At 44.3% G+C, this 25,092-nt stretch overlaps 1 protein-coding gene across 1 annotated transcript in view; it reads right to left on the bottom strand.

Moving 5' to 3' along the window:
* nacc2 (NACC family member 2) overlaps window positions 1–23,522 on the bottom strand; it is a 30,556-nt gene extending 7,034 nt beyond the window's left edge. The window contains exons 1-4 of the mRNA XM_084572045.1: window positions 23,303–23,522; window positions 3,919–4,094; window positions 3,065–3,829; window positions 1,479–1,655 (exon numbers count right to left, since the gene is read on the bottom strand). Of these exons, the coding sequence (XP_084428171.1) occupies window positions 1,479–1,655; window positions 3,065–3,829; window positions 3,919–4,030 (1,054 nt within the window). The 5' untranslated portion in view covers window positions 4,031–4,094; window positions 23,303–23,522. The remainder of the gene's footprint in view (window positions 1–1,478; window positions 1,656–3,064; window positions 3,830–3,918; window positions 4,095–23,302) is intronic.
* Between the last annotated feature and the right edge of the window lie 1,570 nt (window positions 23,523–25,092).

The raw sequence follows: 25,092 nt of genomic DNA, 5'->3' as shown, positions 1-25,092 counted from the left end.
GGTAAGGGCCATTTGGCAAACTCCTGCCAGGCAGTCGTATCCTTTTTACTCCAGAGCGACTCGTGTCTTGTCAGTCTTCTATAAAGGCCTGATTGATGATAACTGCAGAGATAGTTGTCCTTCTCTCAATGTCTTAAATCTCTCCAAAGATACCCTGCAGTTTGGTTTTATCCCTTTAAGTCCAACTGACGCTGGTCAACCCCAGTATAGACGTCAATCTGAATAACTCAATGTGCAATGTACGGCTTAAGCCAGATATATGGTTCCGTGTAAGATCTACACCGTAGGTATGCCGTAACTCTATACACTACCCCATAGCCTGATGTGCACCTCCCCAGGAATGTAATGACACATCGCGGTGTCGCAGGCCACACCAACTGCGATCCAAATGAAATCCTCGTCCAGGCAAGCACAAAAAAACTCTCCCTTCTCCTGTCCTGTCGCGCTTCCTACACACCATCCACTCAGACGCGGCCTCTCTCTTTACCGTGCCGCAGTCATTTCAGTAAAGTTATTGTCCAACGTTGTTAACTTCAACACCTACACGAGCCGCTCAGTTCCGACCGCCACTGTTTGAGGCGCGCAGGGGCACCGAGTGTAAACGCTTACACCAGTGTAGCTGCAGTGGCACGGTGTCAGCGCGGATACCTTGCGGGAGTATAAACCGAGCCTTGGGTTCATGACCCCCCACCCCCGGCGTGGGTTGAACACGGGTCAGAAAGTGGTCTGATGAAGAGCCTTTTAATTAGGCATAAGAATCAAACATAACTGAACCAAAATGGCTTAATTATTTACTTTAAGGCTCTTTTAGAGTACTGCAGGACCTAGACACCGTAACATACGTACGTAACCTACGCTGGTGTGAGCTCGCTCTGTACCAGCGCCACCCAAACGCTAGTCGGCGCTGTGTCTTTTTTTGCCAGTCGGGTTAATTTTCGTTTCCACTTCCTGCTTCACTTTCAACAATGTTGACTGAAACGTTTCGCCGAACACGAGCCGTACAAATGTTCGTATCTTCAGAACCTCCTCAGTTAACCTTTCCCCCGATGTGTTCCATCTTTATTGATCCAAAACAATCCATTCGAAAATTGCGGAGATGGAGAAGCTGCCGGAAATACTAAAGCGGAAACACGCTACTGCCAAGCGGACCAATTACAACTCTTGCGCGTAAGCTACATTTCTGGGGAGGTGCGCGTCAGTTACGGCGCTAGCATGAATGGATAAGTGGGAAAGAAGTCTGATATAGATATACTGATATAGTGAATACATACATATGCAGTTTATCTTTATTTCAACTCTTGGCTACGTTGCAATGATATGAAATGTCTTGGTTTTAATTTATTCAATCAGTTAAAGTTATCACATTTGATCTGAAGCTAGAGTAGGAGTACTTTCCCAACCCACTGCATGATATGAGTGAATCTGTGGAAATTTGCGCATGGTGGAACGTGAGCGTGGATGGTTATGTGTGCGCCTACCAGCCACCAGTTCCAGCTTCTCCCCAGGGTCCCCCTCAGTGTAGAGCTTAGGGTGGCAGCGGTAGCCTATCTGGCTTATGAGGCTTGCAGGCAGCGCCACCAGGTCCCTGCGGATCAGCACGCAGTTGCGGTTCTCCAAGGCCAAGGGCACCGCCGCCATCTCTGGCTTGTCCTGGACTAATAAAAACAAGGGAGAGCAGAAAGGTTTCAGCAAGGAGCCGATATGGTTTCGCGTTAAACAGCGGAGAAATGTTTATATGCGGGTCTCAATTTTTTGGATTAACTTCAAGAAGCAATATTATACGGTCATACCTACCCTCTGCATCAAAATAATTAGTGAAGCAGGTTGGGGGTAATCTCATACAAGTTTGTTGTGTTTCATAAATGTTTCAGAGCATTGCAGATGTATCCTAGATAAGTCATGGTGCTGCATCAGCAACTTTTAGCTTTGGAGGGGGACTTATCCGAAGCTGGGTGTTGTTTTTTTACTCAGAAAATGTTTTCCACCTAACCTCTAAGATGACTTGTGAGTCCGTGCACATGCACACCCGTTGTGTGGGCGCATAAACACACACGCACGTGCACAGAACAGGAGAAATAAATGCATTAATTGCCACACACGCACAAGCTGAAGAGTGTGGATTAAACCCTTTGCACGTGTATAGACACTTACCACACACACACACACACACACACAAGGAGCAAAGATGTGCATGGTTCTCAAATATCCTACAATGTCACCCTGGGGTGCTCTGACTGATTGCAGATAGAGCGGATTTCATAAATATCTGAAACTCTAGAATTTGACAAACCTGTGTGACGCCTTTCGAGCTGCAGAATACAAAGAATGACGAAGCGCGAGTTTCGCATGCGCGAGTGCCAGGTGCGCACGCAAACGCAAACGGCCGCGCCGCCTATGCCCGAACGTGCAGCCGAATCTGCGCCGGTACGGAGTTAGAAAACCATAACAAAAAGCAGCACAGGCCAGCTGTTGTAGCTGTGATAAGGAGAGTGTTGTTGGTCACGATGCACTCCAATCATAACTCCATAAAGCTATCTTTATGCTGAGCGAACCCACACACACACTGGAGGCACAACATCCTGCTTCGCTAAGATGCGCAGGATACATGATTTATGAAAGATTAAATAATGTAGCTGGGATGAAATGAATGTGCATCAGTTCTTTTGCACAACACATAACAGGTTTGGACAAACCCTACATTTATGGTTATATTTTCTGCAAGTCACGCCAAGTTTTACTTTTAGATTGGCCTGATATCGAGTGAATTTCCCCCATCTGAGCCTAGGGCAGTTGAGAAAGTAATGCACTTAGTCAGATCTTACATGACTAGATAAACTGATACGGGGTTTCTACAGAGACTGCCCTAGAGTTCTGCACTTGAAGAGGTAAATGCTATAATGACATGCTATAAGTTAACTGAGAACACATGGTATTTTAGAAGTTTTCAATGACAAAATACTCAAGAACAAAACCCTAGTAACTGTTTCCAGATACAAATTTGCTGTTCGATATTTACCTAACCACTGTAAGACTTCACAAAGCATCAATGTAACATGATACTCACTCCCATATGGGTTAGCTGAGCGTCCATAGAGTTGACTGTAGGCCTCTTCAGTGATCCCGTCATAGGGCTCTTCCTCAAACTCCTCATCCTCGTTCTGGTAGGACGTGGGACTGTCGGTGGTCGGCAGGCTGGACGCTCCAGGGCTGGACCTTTCCACGCCTGCGCCGCCTGCCGCTCCACTGCCGCCGGTCCCGTGGAGGTGGAAAGGGGGCATGCCAGGGATGGCCGTCCCTCCGGCGGTCGTGTAGAACAGCGAGCTCGCCCTCGCCAGCCGACTCCCCAGCTCCGAAGACGAAATCTTGCTCTGCGTCGAGGGTACCGTCAGGGGCGTCGGATCGCCCCCTTCTAGTTTGATCTTACGATTCGGCATGAGTAGAGACGGAGACCAGCCCGGAGTTCCCAAAAGGGTGGCCACCGCCAGGCCGTTGCCGTTGTTGCAAGGGCTCTGCGGCTCAGATCCTGTTTCTTCTAAGGACCCTGCTGTTTGCGAGTCACAGTGAGGTGAGTTTGCCTTGAACATTAGGTCCATGCCTCTTTCGACTATATGCTGAATTTGGAGGTAGCCAGCTGTGTACATGACAACCAGCTGTTCACTAGCTGCCATTGTTAGCTTCCCTGTGTAGCAGAAAGTGAGGATCTGCTCAAAGCAAGCAGGTGTGACTGAGGAAGGCAACTCAAACTGGGACTTGGTGGAGCTGCTGAAGAGGTCACGAAAGTAGAGGCTGCTGGCAGCCAAAACAGCCCGGTGGGCTTTGAATGCCTGACCTGGGTGAGAAAAAGAATATTAGCAAAAGGAAATCGCTTGAAAGTTCGGTAAATAACAGAAAACAGATCAAGATTTCCCGATGACTAACCTTTGACCAAGATGCATACATCACAGTAGTGTCCCAGCAGGCGCTGCTCGTTGAGGGAGCCCAGAACTGTGGCCCCAAAGTTCGGGATCTCCACATGGAGCAGCTGGGACATGGTGGCCACAGAGGAAGATGGTGTTTCAGATATTCACTGCAGACTCCGCCGCTGAGAGAGGCATCTGTAAATTAAAAAAAAAAAAAAAAGAAAAAAGAAAAGGTATGGGAAACGTTTTTTAGAGAAGAGAAATACTGCCACAAATAATGAGCGGATAGGAAATGTGTGAAAGATGAAAAGACATGCCAGAGGGGGGGAGGGAGGGAGGGAGAGGGAGGTGGAGGGGGGGAGGCAGAGGGGCGAGAAGAGAAAATTGAGAAAATCTTCGAGGAAGCAAAGAGCAAGGAGGAAAATAGAGTTGAGATGAAGTGAGAAAACAAATAGAGTTGAGGGAGAAGTGAGAGGTGTGTGAAAGAAGGATGGATATGCGGAGATAGTGGGTGAGAGAGCACAGGCAGGAGAGGCAGAGAGAGAGAGAGAGAGAGAGAGAGAGAGAGAGGAGGAGTCAGTCCACAGGAACAAGGAAAAAAAAAAAGATTATAATGGCGCGCCTATTGTACATAGGACGTTGTGAAATACCTTAAAGGCTATGTTGTTGGCTTTTTTTTTTACATGACTTAAATTCCAAGAACCCTGCAATCATTCCATGCACTGCTCTCAACGCATCAACAACAGCTCTCCCGCAGCATGGACTCGGATGACCTATAAGTCGGCCTTGACAACAACTTTTCTCAGCAACAAGAACAACACTGAGCACAATCGCTTTTTCATGTCACAGTTCTCAGCAGTGCTGAGTCCATCTATTTTTTTTTTTCTTGTGTCCTCATCCTAAGCTCTGGCTCCAAAACAATCCAACGCTGCACCCAATATCATATTAACTTTGATAGTTCCCTTAACCCCTCCTCGGTAGCGTTCTCCTGGCGTATCTGCACCTTCTTCCTTTCCCTGAACCTTGAATCATTGTTTTTGTCTCCCCACCAACCCACACGCACACACACACATACATATACGCACTAGTTTCATTATTGAGCAATGCTGCAGAGCAGTTTCCAGGAATACAAACTGAAAAAAATGTCACCGCCTCTCTTTCTCTCTCTCACACACACTCTCTCTCTCTCTCTCTCTCTCTCTCTCTCTCTCTCTCCCACTTCATGTGCTCCATACAGACGCACATGCACTCCCTGGCTTACTTACATAAAAAGTGTGCATGCCCAAGTACGCACGCATACAGCACACGCAGTACAGGCTTGCACAGGAAAATTACTGTTTACTTGGCATCCGAGCACTCACCTGGAGGAACCTGCACGTGACTCTCCTCTGCTAACAGCCTCTTACACATGCACAAATTCACACAAAGAGCGCTCACTGTTATCCCAGACGGTTCTGACCTGTGTAAGCCAGTCCTCTGGTTGAAGCACACCATGGAGCTTCGACACACACAAACACACCACCAGCAGCAGCAGCAGCGGCAGCAGCGGTACCGGCGGCGGCAGGAGTCGGGACCGGGACAGGAGAGGAGTAGTTAAGAGATGGAAGGAGAGCACTCTGATGTACTCTGTCTGGTCGACTGTTTCTTTCACTTAAAGTGTCATTCCCGCTGTCTCAAAGACGATTCTCCCTGCGGTCTGGCTGACTTTTTGTCTGTCTGTCTGTCTGTCTGTCGTCCCCAGCCTATCCCCTATCTGTATATCCTCCAAAGCCCCATTCTCTCTGCTCACTGTCTGCTCAAGCACTGTCTCAAAGCCTCCCTCTGCCTCCTTGTCATTATCTCTCTCTCTGTTTCTCTCCCCTCTCTCTATTCTCCAAGGGTTGAATTCAACAAGTGCCGCTGTAGAGAGAGAGAGAGAGAGAGAGAAAGAGAAAGGGAGTGTGAGAGAGAGGCAGAAAGAGAATAGGGGGGGAGACAAGGAGAGAGAGAGCTGAGCGGAGCAGAGCAGAGCAGAGCAGAGCGAATCAATGATGAAAGGAGTGGGAGGCTCGGTGTGTGTGTGTGTGTGTGTGTGTGTGTGTGTGTGTGTGTGTGTGTGTGTGTGCGTGCGCGCCCGCGCGTGTGTGTGTGTGTGCATGTGTCTGTGCGCGTGTGTCTGATCAATGCAGTATCTATACGTCGCAGGGAGTGGGAGGGAGAGAAAAACACAGGCTACAGTTACAGACGGAGACAGAGACTGGGCAGAGCTAGAGAGAATCGGGGGAGGGAGGGTTGAGACAGAGAGAAAGTCATTTGAGGACAGTACGAGTAGAGAAAGACAATTAGGTTGAAGCAACTTCTGCCACTCGCCCCTGGACACGGACGTCTATATGGCCGAGCAGAAAGAGGAGCCAAAGACAAAAGAGGAATGAGACAAAGCTCACGAAAGGTCACGGCCGCCGTTAATTAATTGGACGTTGAGCGGTGAAACTTCTAAAATCCCAGTTTGACGCAAGTCTGGGGGGAGTGCGTCACATCTCGGTGAAGAAAAGCTTTACTAAACTGGAAGCTTTAATATACACAATGCAGCAATCCTCTAATCCGTTCAAATGTAGAACTGAAAATGTTCATCACACACGCACATGAAAAAAAAAAAACAATCCGCCATGTCGAGGTAATTCCCATTGTCTTGCAGTCTTTTAGACAATAGTTAAAAAAAAAAAAGAAGAAGAAGAAGAAGAAGAAGAGAGGTTTGACTCCTTTTGAGCAAGTGTTGTGTGTTTTCTCTGAATCATGCAAGGACATCTCTGCCAAACACCTACACATAAACAGAGAGAAGCACTGTCTTCACGCAAGACTATTTTGTACTTCGACATGAATTGATAAATTAAATGATTAATTTACGCCTCTGCGTTCGCTAGCTCGGCTTATTCAAGTGACATTTCGGCGATTCCCGTTGTCAGTCTCTTGGCCGGCGTGGCGCGCGCGCAGGAGGCCTCCCTAAACGGCCGCTTGATGTGGACAAGGGAGGACAGGAGCCAGATGTCGCAGCCTGTGACAGGACAACAGCTAAAAGAAACACAACAGCTACCAGAGAGAATGAGTTCCAGAAAGATGCGTGTGGGAGGCTATAAATGCAAAACTGCTGTGACGGATGAGTAAGAGAATTTTTACAGTACGTGTGCACACATAAACATCCGCGTACACGTCGTTGTGTAATTCTCGCATGTCGTCGAGGGAGCCCACTGAACGCGGCGCTGCGCTTTAGGTGATGAGACAAAGACGGTAAAGATTAAAACAAAAAAAAAATCTCATTCCGTCTTTTCACCTCGCAAATCTGTTGAAAACACATAAAGCTGATGCAGAGCCTTTTTTTGGGGAAAAAAAAAGCTGAGCGCGCCCCCAGAAAGTATCGAGACACGCCGCGCTTCATTCTTTGCCAAAGAAACCTCAAGTCGAGGAGAAAGTTGTGCTAAACTGAGCAAACTTTTACTCTTCAGTCACAGCAGCGGAAATATGAAAGGGAGGATATCACAAAGCGCTGAATACAGTGAGTCAGACTCTGGTTTTGGGAGCTCTGCCCCGGCAGTGTGATATCTGCACGGCACATATAGGCACACATGAGTGAGCGCACACAAAAAAAAAAAAAAAGCGCCGTAGAAACAAATCTGCAAACACACAAACAGGCATAAACACACTCCCTGGCTCCCTTACACACAAGCCAACACACTGTCAGGTAATCTCCCTGTGCACACTCAGCAATACACATTCTGTTTGTTTGTCTGTCTGTCCCGCTGTGAACCCTGCCAGACCGCTTGTACATTGGTCCGTCCATCCGTTATTGTGACTATTGTGTCCTTACATCTCCTCCTGCCTCTCCCCTCTCCCTTCTCTCTATCCTTCCCGCCCTGCATACCACGTACCCACTGTCTCTCTGCCAATTAATGCACACAGGGCTGCATTGCAGTGAGGTTGGCGCGTGCCACGGCAGCAAGCACAGTACAGAGTCTACAGACATGCATGTACGTGCCAGCCAGGCAGAGCGAGAGGGAGAGGAGGGAGGTGGAGGGGAAGGGGGGAGGGAGGGAGGGAGGGAGGGAGAAGAGGAAGAGGGAGGGGGTGAGAGAGAGAGAGAGAGACAGAGAGAAAGAGCAAAGGAGAGGGAACGGAGAATATGTTGAGTCAGGCAGACAGGACGCTAGTGTGCCACATTGCACATATACACAGCCCCACTTGAAGGTATGCACGAATGAATACGGAGCGAGGAAGCATGTGCACTAGGAGAACAAGTGCAAAGGTGCGCACATAAACACGAACATGCACATGCAAATTCCAGCCCCGCCGCCTGCATTAAATATAGACTTTGCACATCCCTGATAAAAAAAATATATGGCATGAACTCCCTGAACTTGTTTTCCTAACGAGGGATTAGATGCGTGTGTGCGTGCATGCCTCGCTGCACCTTGTGTCCTCAATTCCTTCTCCGTGTGTTTGCATTTCCATGTCAAAGTTTCCCACATACCAAGGCGTGTTTTTATAATCATCATTATATACCGGGGGACGTGACTTTTGGCGCTTGACGGCCAGAGCGTTCGGACGGAGTTTGGGAGTTTGGACTGGGGGGGGAACCGGATCCCGTTCTGGGTGCCGCTGTCTGCTTTTGTCGGAGACCGTTACATCCATTTTAATCAAGGATTCATACCTACGCACAGTGTTATTAACTGTAGCAGCAGGTCCGGGCATATTTGAATAATACGAAGAAATGAGACGATTCGCCAGATGGCAAACAAACACATACACACACACACAAGCACGCGCACAGACATACACACAAATTTTAATTACCGGTTATACTGTAGCCCCCCCCGACAAATGACAATACCTTAACATTCAAAGATAACACCATAGAAGTCAGTTGTGATTCATGGGTTTAGTACTTTGTGGAAAAGTTGGAGCAAGTTCAAGTTGGGCGTCAGATGACGCAGATTACAACAAACATAGCTAAGGCGTCTCATCAGGACAAAGAAAACTAACGACATTGTTTGATAGCTTGAAAGTTAAAGTACAGCGACGCATGGGGGGGGTTGGGGGGAGAGGAAAAAAATGAATGAAAATTTTTGAAGGGAGCCCGACAGGAGCGCATCCCTCCTCTGTTGCTTATGTTGCCTCTATACAATCTCAATATGAACAGTGCCGTCGTTATAAATATTCAGATCCTGCAGTTGTTCTCATGTCTAAAGTGTACCAGACAACAGATTCTATCCACGTTGAGACGGCAACGCTCCCTGGCAACAGTTCTACCAATCGGGAACAAGCGGGTGTCTGCCTGAGTCTGTCTGAGTATCATTATGGGATGTCGAGAGAGAGAGAGAGAGAGAGAGAGAGAGAAAGAGAGAGGCTGCTTATCACTGCTTATAATGCAACATCATTCTCCGTGTATAGACCCCGCTGGGTGAAGTTGTCTGCACATAGTCGGGATCAAAAATCATCTTTTCTCAAAAAAATAAAAAAAAAAATTTCTCCCTATGATTCATGCAGTTATGTAACAAAGAGACAGCTATGAAATGATTTGTTGTGGGCTGAATATTGTCTGGTATCTTTCCACTTGTATTCACTCAATATGCACCAATAATGTAACTCGCGGTCTGACAAGGGAAAAAAAAAATTGAAAATAAAAAATTTTTATCGGCGATGCAACAATGCCGTCTGAGGCAGCACAAAGACAACTATGTGAGAGTAAAGTCACGTGGGGGAGCGCGCACCAGGGCGGGACGACGTGAACTAAAACCTGCATCGTCATAAAACTACATGTACATGAAATACATTTCTAAAACGTTCAGCTTGCTTACGTGTGATTTTGTCCTTTTCCTGACAGGTTTTGGCACTTTTTGACCGACTGATTTGTTGAACTGCAGGTATAAACATAATGGATTAAATAACTGTGTCAAGTGAAATGGGTCACTCATGATAATAAAATAAATAAAACCTCTGCAGTTCCCCTCGGCTTTTTAGAGCTTTACAGCTACTCTCAGCATTCTGTAATGACGTGCGGCTCGACTCTGATGTCACCCCGCCGGTCCACACGCAAACATGGATCATCCGTCCGTCCCGCTGTCCACCCAAACACATTATTCTCTATTTAGAGACTCACACTTGATCACATGGCATGGTAACGTTAATCTGGATATAGCCTGGTTTTAAATAAATAAACATACATTTAAAGCAAAAGCTCTACATTTTTGTTAAAATGAATACGGCATTTTATTCAGTTTAAAATATAATATGATTAAATTTTGAGAATGATATAATGATATAATATTTCAAAACCCAACTGCTATTAATCAGAATGTTAATTTGTACAGATTTGGGATTTTGTGATTCTTTTGGTTTGCTCTCACCACTTAAATAATTGTTTTGGCCCAAGCAGATTGAGAGAACAATTTTTTTTTGTCACCAATTTGCCAAACTAAATCAGCAGCTACGGATATTTTATTTATTTTTTTGATGGTGGAGACCAAAAACAGAGCAAAAAGAAGGGACGGATATTTATTTGCCGCACTCTAAGACATACAACTTAGACATAGTGGCAGCTAATTATATAGTAGTTTTTGAGGTGGTGACCAAAAATGGAGTTAAAAGAAGGCACAACGTCTACTTAAATTTGCTACATTTCCAGATATACACTTCAAATAACTGCTGCTATTGTGGCAGTAGCGCCTAATAATAATATATATATATATTTTTGATGGTGGAGACCAAAAACAGAGCAAAAACAAGGGCCGATATTTATTTGTCACACTCTGAGCATACAACTTAGACATAGTGGCAGCTAATTATATAGTAGTTTTTGAGGTGGAGACCAAAAGCGGAGTTAAAAGAAGGCACAACGTCTACTTAAATTTGCTACATTCCCAGATGCACAACTTCAAATAACTGCTGCTCTCGTGGCAGTAGCGCCTAATAATATACATGTATATATGTTTTTGATGGTGGAGACCAAAAACGGAGGAAAAAGAAGAGACTATATTCATTTGTATATGCAGCATGCCCTTATTTACAACTTCAAATAACTGCTGCTGTTACTTGAATTTCCTGCATGTCTAAATAAAGAAATGCATGCTAACACCTAGCCGTGTAGGGAGATGGTTAATGCGCCGCAACAGGACTGAACAATGTAAATTCTAGACTGTAAGTACAGTAGGATACAGGTCATAATTCTCACCAGCTTTTTTTTATTTCTGTTTAGAAAACTGACCGTCCTATTTGTGTTCATTTGTATGAGGGAGAGAATCATTATATTGCTAATTTAATCAATTCAGTTTACCGCACGGCCTTGTTGCCCGTACTGTCTCGTCTGCAGCTACTATATTTAGCCCCCATGGTTTATTTCCCCGTAAACTCAAACAGCGAAATGATAAATTGTATAAAACTGATAATATGATAACCACAAACAGGCCGACACAAGAATGTGCGTGTCAATTCGACGCGCAGTAGTTGTGGGTTAACAACTACCACCTTTCATTTCAGCCAACGTCTGACATCTCTCTGTGTTCCGAGGCAAAAAAAGTTGTGACAGAAAATCTCCTGTAACCGTGGGCTACCTGTCAGTTTAGCCTGTAGACGCAGTGAAAACCAGACAGAAGGAAAGACAGAGGAAGTGTGTGTGGCGGCGTGCGTACAGTGTGCGGGTGAGTCTGTGAGTGTGTGTGAGTGATCCTCCTGAGGCAAAGGCATTGCTAATGGACTCCAAGTGGTTGTGGGAGGTAAACAAACAAACAGTAGCAGTGGCTACTACATCACACCAAACTCTGGTGACTAAGACGCTAGAAAGGCTGCGCACGCCATACACACACACACACACACACGCACACAAACATGTCAGCTTATATAAACTGGAACATGCGTGACGGCTTACGGGCACGCGAAGAAGAGTTAAAACGATAGAGAAGGAGGAGACTGAGAGGTACGTACAACAATGAGAGCTAAATTGGGAGAAGTGAGAAGATATCCGAATAAAAAGGAGAGAGTAAAGAGAGGTGTGTGTGAGAGAGAAAGATGCAAATAGAAAAGAACAAGAGAGAAGTTGACAAAGCACAGTCACAGGGAGTTAGGGAAGAACAGGGGAATGAGGAGGAGTGGCAAAGAAATGTAAATCTACGAGGGCTACGTAGACTTGAAAAATACATTTAATGAAATATTAAAATGCTAAGTATACCGGATGGGCTGAACTAATCACACTCCTATACAAACCGCGAGCAAAACGGCGGTCACTGTTTGCATTTCAAACAGGTGCTCGCTTCTCTAGGCGGGGCAGCGGACAAAGCTGACAAAAAAAAACATCCCAGGCCGCCATTTTCTGGGATGGGAAACCCTGCTACTCCACAGGGAAAGTGAGGAAACATAATACGGCACGAGAACAACGGGCAAGTTAGATTTTTTGGCGACATCCACCTCACAGCGCAGAACCGCTGCGGCGGCGGCGGCGGCGGCCCGCTGGTCGTTCCGGTTTGCAGAAACACACGAGCGTGACGTTAGAGCGGCAGGGAAACTCGGGGGCCTGGGACTCACGCAAGACTGTGATATTTTGAACAAACACTGACACAAGACCAAAAAATTTCCCCAATTTCCAAGTTACAAAGAAGCTACGCAAGCAGGAAGAAAAGAAGGGAAGAGAGAACCAGAGAACACAAGAAATGAGTCAGGAGGCATCAGTAGAATGACCGTTGAGCACCGACATTTGCGTGTGTACACAGAAGCGTATACACGGACACAGTATACTGTGCAATGACTGCCATGTGATATTTCTTTTTTTGGGACCGTTCATAACTAATAGATTCTTTACGTTGGCACCGGCTTGCAGCTGCCATGTGACTTTGAGACACATAACTGTATATTTTCTATGAGCCTGAGGGTTCTAATTTCATGCTGGCACGCACTGATCTCCTGCCAGCAAAGTATCAGCTTTAATGGGCTCAGGCAGATTTTTTTTCCTACCTTTGCCTGTTTGGTAATTTCATGGACTGCAATGATAAAAAAAAAAAAAAAAACGTATGAAGAACAAATTAACACTGGTGTCTTTTATAGTGTGCAAAAACATCTTTAATTGCAGTTTGACTAGTGCACTGAGGACAGTGGAAAAAGTGCTGCTCAAAAAAAAAAGCTGCTTTTCCTTTCGACTGAAAGGAGAAGGACTTTTTTTGGGGGGGCTGCGATTTATATTCATTACAAACTACAGCCCCCAGAAGGGCCCATAAAGTTGACACTTTTCTAAAACAATTTAAACGAAAAGTGAACTTTATAACCTCCGCGCAGGTAGGATTTATTGCTGGACAGTTGCTACGCCGAGGTCCGCTGAGGTCTGAAAGTCAGTAATGCACAACTGCTTTTAGCTCGCCATTCCTAAAACAACGGCTTTATCCATCAAGCCGAGAAAATAATTACACTTTTGCAGGGTGCAAAGCTAGGTGTATGTGAACAGATAGCTACACGAAAGTGAACTCAGCTTAAAAGAGACGTGATTTGCCCTTGGCCACGCAGTTGGGGATGTTGTAGCCCTGCCTTGTGACTCCGCTTTGACAAGGACATCAGCTCACTCCGGGGAAAAGCTTTCGTGGCATCTCGAATGTGCTCGTTTCCAAACTGTGATTGTGCCATGGCAGGGAGTGTACTGGATCAAGAAGGAGCTAATTGGCGGTAGCTGATGCCTCCATTTAGAGCACCTTGCTAATTTATTCTCGCAAGTACAGTTACAAAGAAGGTGTGTCACTGTTGCTGCGCTCGAGCTCTCGGCTACGAGGCACGAGACGAGTGCACTGGAAAACAATCGCTAAAATGTCTATAGACGCCCATTAAACGCAATTTAGGATTTCCTCAAGCAGCAAGAAACCTACAAGTACTCTAAAGATGGCATGGCAGCAGTTTTCATGACTGATTAAGTATTTTTATGTACTAAGAGCCTAAATTCTCTCATTCCGTGTTTGCAAATGCGAATATTTGCCTACCTCTGCCAAATTACTTGACGCACAGAATAAAATAAAATAAATCTTCCTTAATGCCCTGTCTAAATGAAATGACCTTAATTCTTTTAGTTTTTCTAAAAGACTTAAGGTCTTAAAGTTAGATTTCAAGACTGAATCCCACTTTTCCGCACTTCACCCACTTGGAAATTCAGCCTTGCATATCCTCTTTAACATGACCTTCATCTGGGGACACGGGGACCATGAGATGGGCCTGCTGAGTGTCACTGGCTGTCACACAAGCACCACAATTAGGTTACATTTCACAGGAAGCCCTGTATGTTTGCCAGTGTATGTGTGTCGGCCCTATGCATTTGTTCCAAACAGGATCGCATTTTCATGGGGCATTAGACGGCGAAATGTGGAGAAAATAGAATAAACCGGCATGAAATGAAAGCACAACCGGCGGTGAGCAATATTGCAGTATACTGAGCGTGCCACTCCCAGCCGTGACGTGCATTGTTAGACTGATGGGAACAATTTTATATGCTACAGGTCTGCCTCATCCATTTACAATTTACAACTATGCCTATTTAGTGCTCTTCCTCATATAATTTGATTGCTATTGAAAAGGCTGGCTAGTCCTCCTTAACTGACTTAAAGGACTAGTATTGCATATTGTATTTCTGTTAAACTTCATCATTTGGTTGTCCCACGTGGTGACTCTTCTCCATGAGTCCATATTTAATCTTTAAGTGTTTAACTGTTGCGCAGAGGCCCCTCTTAATGGCACTTCGCGAATAAATCCGCATCAGCGTTGTGATCTTTGTCTGCGAAGAGTCTTAGTCAGCAAGGCCGGCAAATGTTCTCTAACACAAGTGGGATTTGCCGTTTTAGACTCATCCAAGGAGCCTCTTCGGCTCAACTGACTGTTGGGGAGTTCCCGTGGGTTTAGAGCGTCAAACACAGGGGGAGTTTTATGACAGTACCAGAAAACAAACACATTTGTTTGAAATGCCGTTTCAAAATGACTATCCAGCGACTGTGACGAGAAAAACAATGAGGCTAATTAGTTTATAACCACTGATCTAGATTTTCTCAAATGCAAAGATGCAAAAATAAATGAAAAGTAAGGCGGGGGTCGTGTTGAATTCTTATCCTCATAGCTGTCTTTAACATGGATCTACTTCAGGATTTCAAACATATTAATACATATGGGGTTACATGCAGATGGAGTTTTACTTGTTGGAAACACATAAAATATTGCATACGGCAATTTCAGTGAAAAGGTCTACACGTATTCAAAAAAATAACACCTCCAGCAAGAGTGTCAATCAAGCCGGGCCATGAGAAGTGAGAGAAGTTTAACAGCCGTGTAAGATTATGCCTCTGATTGGGTCACATGTTCAAGTGTAAAATCAGTTTTCAATTCCTGTCCAGTGAAATGGCTGCTTTTTACCACCTACAAGGTTTTTTTTTTCCTGCCTACACATATATATATATATAAATATAAAAATACATTTTGAAATCTAGCGATGAGCTTTTCAAATACCTAAATGACAAATTGCATGTTAAAGTTTCCAGTGCGTATAGCAGCAGCAGCAGCAGCAGCAGCAGCAGCAGCAAGAGCGAGTAAAAGAGTGAGTGACAGGAAGAGAGTGACACAAACATAGAAAGAGAGAGAGAGAGAGAGAGAATAAACATGCCATTTTGATCGCCCCGCGCTGTTGTTCCTGAGACGAATGTTCAACAGTGACACATGTGTGACATCAGAGCAGCCCAACATGGCTGCCAGAGGAGCCCGGTGCGATGCAAAAATGAGGACACATCTTTCAGCATCAGTGCCCCACTGTCTACAGACAGGAATACACAAACGCACACACACACACACCCACACAGACAAAGACATACACAGAGAGAGTCGTGCCCACGACGGCTGAGCGCCCCATGTACATTTTTCAATCAGAGCACAGAATGCTTTAATTCATTCGACTGCATGAGGGAAAAGAAAAAAGAGAAAAAGGGAATGAAATGCCGTTTGATATCATGATTAGGGAAGGTGAATCAAAAGAATATCTCATGACACGCGGCAGCGATTTCTCATGATTAAAATCACAATGTTTTCTAGTGTTGAAACGTATCATAGAAGACGGCCTGTTCGAGTGAACAGCAATATGTACGCATTTATTTTGAGTGCATACCCACAACCCACAGCCGACCCCTCACCCACCCGCATGCACTTTACGGTGACCCAAGAAGCTTCCAGTCAGTGCCACACCAAGCAGGCATACGTGTGCTCAAATAACATGTCACCTTGGATAACCTCGTCACGCTGGTAACATGCTGAAATGGGCTGTGGCTGACCTACGTGAACACAGCTAGTTTATATCTGTCTCAAGTCAGGATTGAGTAAACAACCTTGAAATAGGCGGCGCCCTCCCACGGCAAAAAAATCCCTGGGAGCTTTCACAATATGCATAGAGGTATAGAAGTGGGTCACCCGGCTGAGGATGAGTAAATTGTGATTGCTAAAATTTGTGGTTGCTCCGCAAAGTGAGCTTGTAGCAACACATACACAGAGTGGTAAAAGAAAGGTGTGCTTTCATCACATGTTTCTGTACAGCAGCGCTTCCAGAAACTGATTTAAGCCTGATTTACATGACTTTAAAGGCTTAAAGCGACATGATTCTCAGAAAAGATAGATCAAATTTGGAATATTTCGAATTACTTTTCTGTAAATATCTGCAAATAAATTTTAAATTAATAGAATTTGATTGAGAAAATATGATCTTTCTACTTTGTTTTGTCAAACAAATTGCATGTTTCATTAAATATGCTTAGAGTATTAGCATATAGTATTAGCATTTCTGCTAAGCGCTACCACGCACATGTGTTGAAACCACAGAGAGCGCTGGAGATGGAGAAACGGCTAGCCAGGCTCTGTCGGTAGCCTACTTTGAAAAAGAAATCTCCCGACACGTCTAAAGCTCGCTTATTAACATGTGACACGTTTGTCACAGATTGTTTAATCTGTGCAAAAAGCGAAGAGAAAAGGCAAAAAAAGAGAGATTACAGTAGCCCCTGGAGCATATTTCTTAGTAGAGCACAGTGAATTCTTTGTTTCTTGACAATGTCATGTTTTATGTGGATGAAACGACTGAATTAACAAATTAATTAAATAATAAGACGCTGGCAACTGGATTTTTTGAACCCTTGACCCTTGAACAGATGCAAGCTAGTCACCTGCTGCACCAGACTGTTAACTAAATCATGTCAATGTTGCGGCTGCCGTGTTATGCTGTCTACGCTACTTATGCCGCCTTCAAATGAAAGTCGCAAGATTTTGCGAAAGCTGGGGCCAGCGCGATGAGCGCTATCAGTCAACAACAAGGTCAGGTGTCAGTTTGCAGCTTCACATCGGCTACATCGGCCGAGTTGTGTTTTAGTCTGAACGCGCCATGTGGAGCTAGCAAGCAGACGGTGTAGCGAGCTAGGTAGGTAGCATGTCGACGGACAATTCTTGCCATCTAAGGCACTCTTGTGAAACACGCCTGTAGTCGCCACTAGTTCCTCAAAGGACTCCAGCAAGAATCCAGCCACCTCGCAAACTCACCAGGTTATTTCTTTCCGTTTGTTTTCCCCCGTGAATGCTAAGCTAAATCAAGCAGCTGCTAAGTGTCACTTTATACCAAATGGAGAGACGACAAAAGGTGACGAGACGATTCACATCTTTTGTACAACTCTGAAGAATAAGCTCTAAGAATAAGCTAATCAGCCCTTTTCCCCTATGTTTAGAAAAAAAAAAGACCAAATCCACTGATTGATAAAACGAATTATTGTGGTAAGAATAACCACAAACCCAATTGAATTTGATAGCACTAAAACATGAAAAAGCCAAAAAAAAGTCAAAAGAAATTTGCAAATCAAAGTGGCGTTCACCTTTTGCAGAGGTAAATAGCGCTGTGATTTAGCACTAATTGCTAACACATGTTAGCTTTCAAAATGGGAGGGAGGGAGGGTCGGCAGCGAAGTGAAAACTACCCGCCTCGGATGCCTGTCTTTTTCCACTGGTCCCTGCTAACATTCTGCCATGCTGTGAAGACATGACGAGCTCATGCAGGACAGGTCGCTGCCTCGGAGGAGGGGTCAGCTTATGTGCTTTCCTCACTTATTACCTTATGTACTAATTAGCAAGCTTTGTTTACCGGCAGCAGTCTTGAGAGAGGCTTGAAGTTTGCAGCAATTTAATTATGTTCAGCTCACAGCAAAAGAGCATGGAAAATTGAGGTGGGCTGCGAGGATAAATGCCATCCACGGTGCTCTCTCTCTCTCGCTCGGTCTGTCTACCCCTGCGTAGCTGCATGATTCTGTTGGGTTTATTTATGTGTTGGTAAATGTGTGTGTGTGTTTGCACATGTCTGTGAGCGTCAGCGCCCAAATTATAGGTCTGACTTTCACAGTATGTTAATGTTCCTTAACGGAAAGTCTAAAGATCTGAAAGAAATTGCTCTAATTTGGGCTATTGTCTTCATTTACTATCAAGCCTTTGCCTCTGAGGTGACATGCTCTAAATGAAATATACAAAGACAGGAGTTTTTTTCAACTTTTAAGAATTATTCTTACAAAAAAAAAGTGCAACTCTCTATAAGGATATATGACTTTAATGAATTTTTAATGGTCTTTTGCCCCAAATAGCATCAAATGAAGCAAAATAGCGTTAACTGTGATGTACCATTAAGTGCAAAATCTGATTTTCCATCCTGTTAGAGAATGCGATCTCATGACTGTTTCAGAAACACATCCTCGTCATACTTCTCAGCACTCTGTAATTCTCTGCTATGGCTACGTGCTTCTATTCATGCTGAAAATACTTGGAACAATCAAATGTGCACATGCTCCCTTTCCTTTTTTTTTTCTACTCAAGCGCAAATGCACAGACGCACACACACGCATACGCGCGCACACACTCCCTTCGCGCAACACAGACACGACATTCATGCCATGTGATCTTGCTAGGCATTGTGCCAACGGCCAAACATGTCACTTACCAGAAATCTCTGAGACAGAGTGAGAGAGCAGGACGGACGGACAGACAGACAGACAGGCAGACAGACAGGCAGACAGGGAGAGAGAATTTCTGCACATTTGTCAGTTTGCGAGAGCTCCTTGTGAAGTGTAAGTACAGTACATACACAGGGAACATGAGATTTAGCCGTTACAGTTATCTGCAATGTAGTGTAGTGTGGTGTGGGGGCAGTCAGTTCTGAGAAAGAAAAAAAAAAGAGAGAGACACGTGATCTCTGAGATCTAATGTGGAATTGTTCTAAGGAACATGCCATGTTTACTGTTCATTGTCTAAATTCTTGGAAGGCTTCCTGAAAAGCAGGTAGTGAGCCAAGGCAGCGCAAATCAGTAACATTTCTAGATTCCTAATAGCTTCAGCTGATCCTCTCTTTTTCTCACTTACTCCCTTTCTTATTTTTCCACTTTTCTGTATTTCAGCCTGTATGTATATATATATATATATATATACACACACATATATATGTATATATATAGAAAAACTATGTGCTGGTGACAACAAGTCTAAAAAACAAATGTTTACTTACTAACGCTCTATGTGCACGTCAAACCACCTGCAGTAACAAGGAATACATTTACTTCGAAGGGCACCTAAAGATTCGCATGCCTCGCTTGACTTCATCTTCAGACCTGTTCTTCGAGTGTGCAAACAAAAAGGTTGCTCGAAAGCTACGGGTGTATTCCAAGAAAAATGTATCCGCCCCATTACCTACAACTGTTGCGAGGGATTCGAAGAAACTGCCCGGCCTTGTTTTGTGGGTTAGGCAATCCCTTTTTATCCGGCATTGTTGCACGCAAACAGTCTAGCTGCGAGCTAATGAATATAATAGATGAGGATCTTCTTGTGACGACTGGTGCAACAAAGTCTTAGACATAAAAACAACTTCACAGCTGCGCAGCCAGCGTCTCGTTTTGGAAAGTTTTCCAAACGTTCCTACAGCTGGTGGCCTACCAGGTAGCTACTATGCTAGTTAGCAGGCAGGCCAGTGCAACATTGGTAATTTGGACGTAATTTGGTTTATTTAAGTAAATTTCTCATTCAGCAGTTCTGCCATATTTCCTCATCTGGCAGTCAATCTGATTTAATGTGACTCCCAACTTAATTCTGGCTTTGATAAGGAAATATGTGGCCAAGGCAAGGTCAGTAGCGCCTCCAGTTTTGTTTACTCTTCATCCGCTTTTCACGAATTTAGAATTTACACCTCCATAAACCCGTGCACGGACTTGGCATCTTTTAAACATTTTTGGTGGGTGGACACCAAAGTCATCTCAGATTTGTGGTAATTCAAGAGTTATGGCTTTTATAGTGAACTCCTGCCCTGGCAGCAGAAATCTAATAATGCCAAGTTTCAGCTGTTTCACCACAAAAGACAACCAAATTATCTTAATTTGCTTTTACTCACTGATTCGTTAGATAATTTGTTACTGTAAGGAATTACCTCAAGTTATAATAAGTAGCTGTAAAAGGGGAAAAACATGAATCAGTTTAATTTGTTCCTACTTCAATGAACAATAAAACAGTAACAGATTTATCCAGGAAATGCAGATATGTATTAGCTTCAGATAGCACACTTAACCCTTTATAGGGCACTCACTGAAATATTAGGAAATTAAATACTTCAACCCTAGACTTATTGTAGGGCATAAGAGGACTTTTTTTACTTTAGTGAAATTTTTCAAAACTTTGGATTTTCATGTAGAAAATCAATGTCAATGAAGTTACCATATCCGGTTCCTCAACCAATAAAGGGTTCCTTCTAACACAGGGGGACATTATGTGATCTCCTGACATGTGTCTTTCTTGGATTTCTTGGACCTCACTTTCAGAAGAAAGGTATTTCTCCGCAGCTACCCTCAACTGTTTGAATTTCATTTCCTTGAAGAGCCAACCAACAAGCCCGAACATACCAGCAGCAGCAGGCTTTTATCCATCAAGCTTTAATTCAAACAGGCTCTGCCTGTGCTACCAAGAAAGTGCAGGACTAATGTATGAGAATATGATGTATGACTGGTGCCCTGTATCGCATACCATCAGCAGTGACTCATCACTGTCTCAGGAAAGGAAAATCATAGACACATAAACACACTCCCCGCACAAGTATACACGCATATACAGAGAAAAGTGCACCGAGCATGAGGGCCCACACACGCGCACAGCAAATGAGACACACAAGGGACAGAAACTGTTTAGTTTGAATCAGTAAAGGACTTTTTAATGAAGCAACGGCCCAAATCTGTGGTTAAGTTGATTTTTAATGCCGACGTGTTTTTGTAAATTGCATCTAGGATTAGCACTCCTCAGAATTTTGCTATATACGGTGAAGTGGTGGAAATCACCTTAAGTCGGTTTTCTCCAACTGTCTGGATATACCAGTACCTGACTGTGCTTTCTTTTACAGAGTATCTTTTCATCTCTTCAGACAACATCCCTCTTGTTCATTTATGGTTCTAAGAAGAGATGAGACAAGACCCTCAATCAAGCAGGAATCTCACACTCTTTGTGTTTGCCGCATCAGTTATATTTATTGAGTCTATGCTGTCGTTCTCTCTCCTTGACACTCCCCGCTTGCACACAGCCCCCGGGCCCCCTTGTGGAATGCTGTATAGTGAGAGGCCTATGGAGGAAGGGCATCCCGGGACACAGGCAGAGCACACACGTACGCACACACGTACACACACAGAGACAGGCTAACACACTCACTGACACACGCGAATGCACACACAGACAAATACAGCTGTTGAGAGCCATCACAACCCTTTGGTAGGCGTCCAAGTCAAAGACGAGTGGTGTTGGAAGGCCTCCGTTTAGAGCGAACGCGGAAAAAAAAAAAAAAAGTCCCACATTTTCCATGTACGTTGTGTTAAACATTGAAGATAGAAACTTGGCAGCGCAAACGCACGAACCGATTTCCTTATAGTGGAGGGTGGGTACCATAAACTACCCTGATAAAAGCTGTCTTTGTGTTGCCTTAGGGCAGGCAGGTACATCTATGGGTGCATATTGATTTAAAAGAGCGGCTTAAAAGTAAAGTAAAATACATCTTGTTGTCCGCCGTGATGTTTTCGCGTAGGAGAAGCAGAAACAGATGGACGTCAAAATGCTGGATTCAAATCTGTAGAATGTGAACTTCACACTGCTTATATGATTCATATGACTAAGGAAGGCCGTAGTTTTAATACCCCACCTGTGCAACACCTGTCCAGACCCAGATGCCAGATATTCTTTAAGTTCAACACTTATCCCTGGGCTGTTATCAGATGGCAGAGATAAGATACGGACCATAAAAAGACATGCAACTACTTGATTTTTCTTTTTTTTTTTTTTTACACAATCATCTTTGAGAACAAACAACGCAACAGTGGTGGACCAGACAATAAAAGTGACAGCGCAGTGACAAATAGTGAGAGTGTGCAGTGGGGGAAGAAAAGTGACAGGAAATGAAGAAAACTGCCACAAGTTACTTGCCGGCTAGCCGCACACTGCACTCGTGTACACACAGAAGAAAGGGGGTGGTGGTTACTGTATGTTGTTTGGGCCGGGTGGCTCCTTGTGGGGTTCAGGTAAGGTAAACAGAGCCCCGACTGAGATAAATGATTATTATTATTTTTAAAATTCAACCCAGATACTGCAATTATCCCGTCTTTCCTTCAACCTAATGCATGTAAACACTTCAATCAGAGCCCGAGGCATTGTACAGTCTAGATTATATTATTGTAAATAGCCATTACAGACAATTTATGTGCCTTAAGAGAAGGCAAAAAAACAATGATCTTGAACTGACAGTGCTGACAATGAAATGCTCATATCTGAGAAATCATTGCATCCTTTTGCAATAATGTCCCCATTTAATCGTGTGCTGCAACCATGCAACATATGGCATTACAATAGATGCATTATGGGTGGAGATTTTCTTTCTTTTTTTTTTTTTTTTTTACTTCATTGTGACGCAACACCGATAATACCATTCCACTTTCACCACACATACAGTTGAAACTAATGACAACACTATTTCCTGTGGTTAAAGCGCTGCCCAACATTATCAAAGGGGCTTGCGAATTTGGACGAGCACAGAAAACTACAAATACTATCAGTTGTGTGAGATTCTCCCTGTGGCTCGAGCGGCTCACTTCGGGGGGGACTGCACACCGTCCCCAGCGTAAAATCTCCACATTTAAAGATGATGACTCCGTAAAGTTTAAGTGCCTAACTTAGTTTATGCGGTAGTTTCGAGGCAAACTAGTAGTTTGCTGCTGTGTCACGCGGCTGCGTGTGTATATCGCTGGCAAATAAGAGAGAAGCGAGGGAGTAAAAGCATGGTAAAACCTATGCGTCATACAAATCAGGCAGTGTACATATCAAGCCAAAGCGGAGGGGGATATATTTACCCGATGCGTCGCTATTCCATATAATGCGGCTGTCAGCTGGCGCAGATGTGGCAGGCTTTCTCTTCGGATTAACCTATAAAGTTTGCGGGGTGTTGGGGGGGAAAAGGAGAAACAGAGGCCCCGGTTTCCTCTCGTCCGCTTGCTCACTCTATCACTTCAGTCCTATCTTGGCCGCTCGTCCCCCATCTCTCTCTCTCTCTCTATCCCACTCTCTCTTTCTCTGCCCGCTTCTGTCCCTTTGCAGGAAGTAAACGCGGCTCACATGAACAGTAGACTGACTGCGAGCAGCCTGACATCATGCACCACTCGGCAAAGAGTTCTCTTTTAAAGACGCAGACATTTTGAACCTGTCAGGTTACTGTAGGTGCACTGTCCTACTGTAGTCTACGCGGCAAATGGACTGTCAGCGGCGGTCCGGTCATATCGTGCGCCTTTACGGACACATGAACTCGGTGCACTCTGCGGGCTTAAAGGTGTAGGACTGCTGCGCATGTACTTTTCGCGGCGAGTCGCGCTTTTGCCGCTGCGTCTAACGTGTTAAACATGCGGGATTTTATATGGAGCGATGAAGTAGGGCAGGGGCAGCATTGGTCGGGTTTCCTAAATAACATTTACATGTGTGGTTACCTCACATGTCCTGATGGGATGACAGCACAAGGGTGCGCATGTGTGCCGCTCTGCTATAAGCGGCGCCAACTGCTGGCGGTGGTGGTGTGACCTCAAGTCAACTTTTCTTTACTGCAGCCATGTATCACGGCTCCCAAAATCACTGCAGGAGGCTCTATTCTGCATCTCGAATAAATCACGATTCATTTGTGTCTCATATTATGTGTTTATGTTAAATAAATACATAAAACTCACATGCATGTAAAGATCCTACAAACTCCTTACACTTATTTCATTGTGTAGGCCCATATCTGGGAAGGTTCTCAGTCATCCAGTTCATTGTATTGTATTTAATTGTATTTAAGTGTTTCGCCACTCTAAAGGACTAGAATTTAGGTTTAAAAAGGAACATAGTGTAGCCCATCAGAGACTTCTGTCTGTTAACGGCCACATACTTACCCGTTGTTAAGGAGGGACTTTTTCTCTAATGGTGCTCTAACGACTTATTTCATGGCAGACAACTTGATTTAGCGTATCAGGGAAAGCACATGTGCTAATTGATGCCTTCAAATGTAACTTGTGGTTATGGAAATGCTTAGTGCTTCGGTTGTAACATCAGCTTAAGTCTGGAAACACCGCTATCAGAAAACTAAGGCTAACAGTTAGCAAACTAGCAACTAGGACACTTAAAGTCTGAAAAAGATGAGGCTGTTTGTAATATCAACATTTCCCTTAGATGTACAATGTTTTATTTTTTCATTTTTATACTGTTTTTAGTATGTCTTTGTAAAATATTTCATTATACCACTGCATTTTCAAGCAAAATTACACAGCGGTTAGCTTGGTAAACTGTTAGCAGTGGTGGGGCCTAGACGGCAACAGTTGCCTCGCAGCAGTGTTCGCATGACTCATCTTACATTCAGACTAGCGAAGATGGAGCTACAATTAATTTTTTAATGGAAGCTGGTGATATGAAGCGTCAAACTGACGGCCAAGTGCTTGCAATGTGGCAGGCACGAGAGGCTACATAGCAGAGTTGAGCAAGTTTCAGCTTTCTTCTGCGGTGATACATAATCAAATGTGTTTGTTTCAGGGGTTAACTTTTAAACGGATGACATCACGAAATTTTTTGTAATGTTCGTGATGTAATTTCTAGTATGTCTATGTAAAATATTTCATTATAT

The sequence above is a fragment of the Chelon labrosus genome (assembly GCF_963514085.1).
Source record: "Chelon labrosus genome assembly, chromosome: 22".
Taxonomy (NCBI): Eukaryota; Metazoa; Chordata; class Actinopteri; order Mugiliformes; family Mugilidae; genus Chelon; species Chelon labrosus.
Note: the sequence above shows the minus strand (reverse complement) of the source record. Positions and strands in the feature narration are given on the sequence as shown.